General features: G+C 29.8%; 2 protein-coding genes across 7 annotated transcripts; one reads left to right on the top strand and one right to left on the bottom strand.

Moving 5' to 3' along the window:
* The first annotated feature begins 250 nt into the window (after positions 1-250).
* Positions 251-2,103, top strand: LOC117232053 (uncharacterized protein C4B3.18). Of its 2 annotated transcripts, none has more exons than XM_033491187.1 (7): positions 251-437; positions 632-808; positions 884-1,014; positions 1,100-1,197; positions 1,276-1,490; positions 1,573-1,755; positions 1,838-2,103. In XM_033491187.1, the coding sequence occupies exons 2-7, from the start codon at positions 680-682 to the stop codon at positions 2,021-2,023; spliced, it is 942 nt and encodes a 313-aa protein (XP_033347078.1). In that variant the 5' UTR covers positions 251-437; positions 632-679; the 3' UTR covers positions 2,024-2,103. The 2 variants fall into 2 exon arrangements, with proteins under 2 accessions (XP_033347078.1, XP_033347079.1); XM_033491188.1 differs by having other exon boundaries at positions 252-437; positions 1,842-1,962.
* An 87-nt stretch (positions 2,104-2,190) lies between these two features.
* Positions 2,191-6,620, bottom strand: LOC117232045 (vacuolar protein sorting-associated protein 16 homolog). Of its 5 annotated transcripts, XM_033491158.1 has the most exons (17): positions 6,321-6,620; positions 6,027-6,213; positions 5,819-5,947; positions 5,560-5,704; positions 5,349-5,476; positions 5,089-5,270; positions 4,641-5,013; positions 4,390-4,517; positions 4,170-4,314; positions 3,963-4,097; positions 3,708-3,869; positions 3,477-3,626; positions 3,130-3,377; positions 2,950-3,046; positions 2,738-2,841; positions 2,493-2,667; positions 2,191-2,413 (listed from the first exon to the last, which is right to left on the bottom strand). In XM_033491158.1, the coding sequence occupies exons 1-16, from the start codon at positions 6,374-6,376 to the stop codon at positions 2,529-2,531; spliced, it is 2,508 nt and encodes an 835-aa protein (XP_033347049.1). In that variant the 5' UTR covers positions 6,377-6,620; the 3' UTR covers positions 2,191-2,413; positions 2,493-2,528. The 5 variants fall into 5 exon arrangements, with proteins under 5 accessions (XP_033347049.1, XP_033347048.1, XP_033347051.1 ...); XM_033491157.1 differs by having other exon boundaries at positions 2,191-2,667; positions 6,321-6,619; XM_033491160.1 differs by lacking the exon at positions 6,321-6,620 and having other exon boundaries at positions 2,191-2,667; positions 5,851-5,947; positions 6,027-6,168.
* Between the last annotated feature and the right edge of the window lie 736 nt (positions 6,621-7,356).

Raw genomic sequence — 7,356 nt, 5'->3', positions numbered from 1 at the left:
TTTGAAATATCTTGTGATAATGTAACAGAACATTTTTATCGATTATATACATGTTGTGTTAAATTACTGAACGTATCGCAAGAGAGCGCTACGTCGATACCGAGCTAGCTATCATTCTTTTCTTCGTTAATAATAATAACTAAATTCGTCGAACCGCTTGAATAATTATATTTTTTGAATTCATATATATGTATATATGTACACACACACACACACACATATGTATATGTATATATATACACATAAAGTATTATTTAAGCTGCAAAGTTTCCGAATTTGGGGAACAAATTTCTCGTATCTGAAATAAATTTGTATTTGTGAATACATGTGTTTCACGTGATAATGACATGCTTATTTAAGAGCGCGCAAAAAATGTTTCCACATAATACTACTTATGTTCTAAGAAGAACGTGATACGCTTGTACCAATTAGTATAGGTAAGGCTTAATACGTTTCATAAATGCATTCTATAATACTTAATTAAAATATAATTGTTTCCAATAATAATAAATATTTCTTTTATTAACATATTCTATATTTATCATTTATTTTATGATTTATATATGCAATTCAGTGTGTAAATTTTAAAATTTTTTAAAGATATAGTTTGAAATTTATTCATTTGATTTAGATAATAGAAAATATTTAACAGTTGTGTAAAAAGTTTATACATAAAAATATGGATACAACTTGGGAGGATTTTTATGCTAAACACCCACCACCTCAAGACTTTAATCAGAATGAAATATTATTGAAAGCATTTGTAGAACGACAATTGAAGAGAAATAATAAAGTCGTGTTAGTAACAGTGAGTATTTGCTTTTCCACCATTATATATTGTATAGATATTGTTATTTGAAATTAGTATGCATCAATTTTATAGAGCGGGGGTACAACGATACCTTTAGAACACAATACGGTAAGATTCGTTGACAATTTTAGCGCAGGGACAAGAGGGTCTGCATCTACGGAATATTTCCTAGAAAATGGATATGCTGTAATTTTTATGCATAGGTATTTTATACCAATACATATTTAAAAACATATTATATGCTTATATACTTTATCACTTATTTATATGTAATTTACCTATTTGCAGGGTTAATTCTCTGGAACCTTTTTCAAGACATTTTAAGGGTCAGAAAATTTTGGATATGTTGGAGATCAATGAACAAAGTGGGGAAAGCACGATCACAGGTATATATATTTCCTGTAGATTGTTAAAAAAAATTGTATAACAATGCATATAAATGCTCATAATATGGTTGTTTTCAGTCTTACCACAATATAGAGAAAACGTGATAAAAGTATTACACAAATATAAAGAAATTTTGAATCAAGATAAATTATTGCAACTCACTTTCACTACGCTTTCTGAATATCTTTGGCTTCTTCGATCTGCCTGTCAAGCATTAGCTTGTCTTAAAAATAAAGCAATTTTGTATCTTGCAGCTGCAGTTTCAGATTTCTATATCCCATCTAATGAATTGGTACACAAGTTTAAAATTTTCTATTAATTTTCTATATTCATGCACGCATACACATGTATATAAATGATTTTTAAATTTCCAGTCTTTTCACAAAATTTCTTCTAGTGGACCGCCAACAATATCTCTACAGTTAGTGCCAAAAATATTAGCTCCTCTCGTAAGTTTGTGGGTTCCAGAGGCTTTTGTAATATCTTTTAAATTAGAAACTGATGAAAGTCTTCTAATTTCAAAAGCAAGAAATGCACTAAATAAGTACAAACACAACGTGAGTAATAACAATGAAATAAGTAGTATAGTAAAAAGTGAATAAATTTATTTTTTTACACATATTGCAATTTTTTTTCTAGTTAGTTATAGGAAACATGTTGCATACTCGAAAACAAGAAGTTACGATTGTCAGTCAAGAGAATAATGATGTTATTTCTCTTACTAACGAGCAATTAAATAAAGGTGAAGAAATCGAACAATCGATTGTCAGTATTCTCATTGATAAACACAGAACTTTTATACAATCTACCAAACAATGTAATTAATGTATATCTTGTCTATATATATTCAATTAATAAAACTCATTTTAATGTAAACAATATTGAATAAATATTACTCAATTTTATTTTCTTTTATTATTGATAACTAATGATTAGCAGTTCATTATTAAATTGGTAAGTGTTGTTATTTTAGTGAAATTTTAAAAAATGAATAAAAAGTATTAACTTTTATTTTTTGTATAATATTATTTACATGTTAAAATAAATATAGTCTTACGTGACGCATGCACTCATCCATACACATAGTTATTTAATTTTTTGAGGCTAAACAATGTACATATGTATTCGTTTAGCGTGAATCACTAATGTGAATGAAAACAATTTCAAATGACTATCATTACAACATATTCTACAGAGGGCTTAATTTCGAATCGTCTAAAACCATACATTTATGGATTGACGTAAATCTATTTGGATAGTTACTTTTTTATAAAATATAGATAACAGTACTTACTGTACGATTCAGGACTAAATTAAATGTAATAGCATATCAATTTTTAAGACTTGTTATATACATATTAATTTTATCAATTAATTGCCTATCTGTAGTTTCGCACTGACCTAGTAAGTAAGTTAACGCATTAACATCTTTTTGTTCTATCGCCGTTTGAACGGCCTCGTTCATCATTCTATAAGAATATATTATTTCATTATATTGTTCGAGATCGTGAAATAAATAATTTACGTGAGTTTACCTACTTTAATTTAACTAAGTATTTTACTTTTAATTCGTCCCTTACTTTAGGTAAATATTTTTTCGCTTCTCTTTCTTCATTATATTTTAAACATTGGTCTATAAAAGGCTAGAATAAGTGGGAAAATATATATTTAGTAACAAAGTATTTTTAAATAAAAATTATATATCGATATGAATAAGTAAATTCTATTTAATACTTTGAGATATTGGTTACCTCATAACCAATAGGGGATTTTTTACTTTTGGAGAATTTTTCCAATTCGTTCCATACGCCCTGCTCGGCCAAACATTGTATTCGTAACCACCAATATCTAAAGAAGATAAAGAAATTTTTTACTCTTCATACATCGATAGTAATATAAAAGAAAATATCTTTCAAAAATATAGACTGTACCTTCGATCCGATATTTTATACTCAGATCTTAATTTATCAGCTAATTTGTATTCATTGCGCAATAGTAATACTTTTACAGTATCCTGAAGTGGTTTCCCTACAATCGGTTTCTTTAATACATCTTCCATCGACCTTTGATAGCGCAATAATTTTATTTGTTCTTCTGTCAAAGCTGCATTAGTATCGTTACGAGCTAACTTGAAATTCTCCTGTGCAGATTGTAATAATGCTTCTCTTGACATCGTATTCTAAAATGTATCATAAATTCTGATGTAAAGTAATGAAATATGTGGATGCTTCTAGACGATCGAGTATATAATATTATAATTATATTGATTTTTGTAAACCTTTCGCTGATAACTCTCGGTAATGAACCATATCGCTTGAGAATGAAAATCATCATATTGATTATAAATATCGCGAAGTGTTTCTCGATTATGATTTTGACAGTATTTGATGTATAAAGCCATAGCTAAAGGACAGTGCATTATGGACATCTGTAGGGAATGAGCCCAATGAGAAATATATTAAGAATCGAATTTCTATCTCTACTGGATCGATTGATAATAAAATGTTACCTGAAAATCACCGAGTGGCATGTTCTCCCTGAGATGAAGTATTACGGTATAAACCAAATCTGTATTTCCACTTTCAACAGCTTTACGTAAAGCGGCTCTTTCTTCACCAAGCGTTAATAAAAGTGGCACTTGTTGATGCGCACGTGGTTCGTAATCAATCAGCTAGAAACAATATATAAGAGTGTAACATATGATAATATATTAGACGAAACAAAGAACTGTTTAACAATTAGTTGTTTAATAATAACGATCTACTTTAATTGCTAGTTGTTTTCGGCCGCAGTCGGCTGCTCTTCTTGCAATTTCGCTATAAGAAACACCAGGCGCGTAGCCTAATTTATCAGCTATTTCTTCTGCTATTTGTTCCTTATCTAATTGCGTTTGTTTTACCTATTACAAGAAAATTTATTCGTATAGATATCGTAGACGATCGAGCAAGTGAAACTAAACAACAAATGTTACTTTATAGCAAGCCCAATGAGCTAATATTCGACTTTCTCCATCGATCTCTGGTAACTGAAGATGCCGTGCAATTTGTATACTTAGATAGTAATGTCTTCTTGCAACGAGTCTATCCAATAACACTTGACTCGTGAGAATAGTGAATCTGTCATCATTAAGGCATTGTATTACATCATTGAAGGCGGTAAAATTAAAAGAAAGATATTAAATGAAAGGATACTGTGTATATGTTAGTGGAATTCCAATTGCGGGGTGCCTTACTGCATTTAAAACTCTTAAAGTTCGACACATGTTGACGTAATACTCAGGATTAATTGTTTTACTAAATCCTTTCCCAAATTTAGCAGCCTAGAAGTATTGATACAAGGAATATACATTCATAAATATGTACATATTTATATCGTAGAAGTAAGAATAGAAAGAAGGAGAACAAGAAGAAGAACAATAACAAATAACAGTTAAAGATTTTACCCTCATTAAAAGCTTTTGTGTTTCAAAATCAAATTCATGGCCAGCTCCATCGATGCAAGCTTTTATCGCAGGATCTAATTTATCTTTGACTAAATCCATGTAACTATCAGCTTTGTGACTCCTTTTTTGAAACTGTTTAGAAGCTTCCAATAAATAAGACGCAGGATCGGTTGAATTAATTCGAAATATTTTTTGAACGACATTCGGTACTTTTTGTATCATTTCATGAGAAGAACCAGATAATACACGTACACCATCAATCTCTGTAATAAGATGTACCGGTCCATCGTACGTATATATTATGGTTTCGGCTGTTCGTCCGATTACCATTACGGTACTATTCCAACTACATATTACAGCTTCTGTTCCACACCTGTAAATTCTTGTATAAATATCATTGAGTCCTTTTATCATGATATTATATAAAAAATAATGTAAACATATTAACCATGCTATGTTTTCTAAAGGCTCTTTCATATTTGTATAATGTTCACAATATTTTTCATTGAAATCTATAGTACCCATGTACAAATGCCCAGTATCCGTATAAAGAGCGATATGACGATTGTTTCCAGACACTGCCATGGCGACTATAGTGAACACTTTATTGTGTCTGGTAAAAAGGTTGTCCTAGAAATATAAAATTGTTTGAAACATTAAAAACGCATTTCTCTTTGTCTCTCAACATTCAAAGTTTTTATATTATACAAATGGTATATGAGTTGCAGTTTGATGAGACTGATGTATCACAAATATCCCATCTCTGTTCGATAATATCACACGTGTTTCTCTATCGCAATGAACTAAACACCAGCATTCAATTTGCCCGCCATATCCTGAAGGGTACAGAAACATTAATATTACAGACCAGTTTATTGGATTAATCAGTAGTGTAAGAAAATATGTTTTATCTACTTACTAGGAATTTCAGATATTTGTCTAACTTTTGGTTCAACTATATTATTCACTAAAAATATACGATTAGTAGATGTCAGAACTGCAATACCAGTTCCACTGTAACTGACAAAAAATTTTGCTTCTACAACCTTAGTATCTTTTACTTCCTGGCACAAAAAAATATCAACACAATCAGAATATTTTAGAGAAACAATCTTCACATATTTTAATTAGCTACAAATTATAAGTATAAATCTAGTATCTAAGTATAAATATCATACGTTTCCCATACTAAAAGCATGTTGATATGTTCCAAACATATCATATATATGAACCATGCCATCGTCTTCTACACATAGTAATTCTTCTTGTTGAGACCAGCCCAAAAGAATTAGTTGCCCACCACTCCACTAAAAGAAATGACAATCATAATCATGATATAGTAAAAAAGATAAATTTAAAATAGAAAATAGCTTTTGAAACTTTTACTTGCAACTTGGCTGTTAGTTTTCCAGAAGATGTGTATAAATATATCGTAGGCTTATTCGCTCCTTGAACTTTCACCAATTTCTTAGAATTTCTGGTGACTGCAATAGAACCTCCATAAGGAGCTGCCACTAACACATTATTACTTGATACTTCGTCTTGGAAAGATAACGGATACAATTCAAATTTTCTAAAAAATAAATAATTTTCATGAATAATGAAGTTGTTTTCTTTCTTCCTCTGTTTCTTGTTTACACAGTACCATTTCGATACCATAACTTTATACTGTTATATTACCTAAAATAGATGTCTCGACCCAAAGGAAACCAATCGGCGGTTAACATTGCTAACATTTTTATAAACGACCAAAACTCGATCCTTATTCTAATCAAATGCTTTAATTCATGGATTTTGTCCTAATAGTAAAGAATAACGTAAAAACAAATATGTAAAATTACAGCTGCGTCCACGGTCATATACATAATAACAACAATACACAAGTCTGACAATAACACTCGTTCAATTTTTGGTGGAAGTTGTGGGATATGTCATCATTTTGATGTATATTAGTTCTCTTATTAGCCGCATGGCGCTAACACAAAATTCCTAACGCACATGTGCGTTTGGCGACCAATACGCTGTTCCGTGATGAACAACAGAAGTTATCACTAGGCTGCTACACATTTGAAAAAAGAGATAAGTAGAGAGTAAACAAAAGCGCTTAAGTATACGATCATGATTGTAATTTCGAGAAAAATTTATAATGAAGGTGTCTTGTATTAGATGCAATTAGAGGTGCTTATAGTTTTCATTTTTATGCACATATTATTAAATTTCATAACTTTATATGATAACTATAATATGTACAAGTGAAAATATGTATAATATTTATAAGAGAAAAAATTACGAAAAAAATAATTGAGTCAAAAATATTATTTATACCATGTTAGCTATTTTCATATTGCGTACAAAATATTTTTTATAGCGTAATAATTAAAAGAAATATTTAGATAAAATAAACTGTAACTAACGTAATTATAAGTTTTTAATAAACTAGATTGAACGTAGATTCACGTAAAGTGGTGCGCGATGCGCAAGAGATACACATATATAGGAAAAACTATATTGTCACATACACCTTATATAGATATGTTTATTTTATTTTAATATTTTTTCTGTGTTAAGTGGTCTGAACTTGTAATAAAAAAGAAGGGATCTAAATGTGCAACACTTTTTTCAAGACCATCGTTTTGTGTACCTTTTCCTATGTAATTTTCCTTCAAAATGCCTGTAATTGTTATGTCAGGTAACTAATTAAGGAATGGTTTGACAC

Source organism: Bombus vosnesenskii, unplaced genomic scaffold, assembly GCF_011952255.1.
Source record: "Bombus vosnesenskii isolate JDL3184/JDL3185 unplaced genomic scaffold, Bvos_JDL3184-5_v1.1 scf7180000013277, whole genome shotgun sequence".
Classification (NCBI taxonomy): domain Eukaryota; kingdom Metazoa; phylum Arthropoda; class Insecta; order Hymenoptera; family Apidae; genus Bombus; species Bombus vosnesenskii.
The sequence above is the reverse complement of the archived record's forward strand: the minus strand, read 5'-3'. Positions and strand labels throughout refer to the sequence as shown.

What these genes read in the sequence shown, in the direction of transcription:
- LOC117232053 (XM_033491187.1), top strand. Translation starts at nt 680, where the DNA reads ATGGATACAACTTGGGAGGATTTTTATGCTAAACACCCACCACCTCAA. An exon ending in TGGGGAAAGCACGATCACAG is followed by an intron (nt 1,198 to 1,275) that starts GTATATATATTT and finishes GGTTGTTTTCAG; the next exon opens with TCTTACCACAATATAGAGAA. An exon ending in TAAATAAGTACAAACACAAC is followed by an intron (nt 1,756 to 1,837) that starts GTGAGTAATAAC and finishes TTTTTTTTCTAG; the next exon opens with TTAGTTATAGGAAACATGTT.
- LOC117232045 (XM_033491158.1), bottom strand. Translation starts at nt 6,376, where the DNA reads ATGTTAGCAATGTTAACCGCCGATTGGTTTCCTTTGGGTCGAGACATC. An exon ending in ACAAATATCTGAAATTCCTA is followed by an intron (nt 5,477 to 5,559) that starts GTAAGTAGATAA and finishes TGTACCCTTCAG; the next exon opens with GATATGGCGGGCAAATTGAA. An exon ending in CCGAGAGTTATCAGCGAAAG is followed by an intron (nt 3,378 to 3,476) that starts GTTTACAAAAAT and finishes GATACATTTTAG; the next exon opens with AATACGATGTCAAGAGAAGC.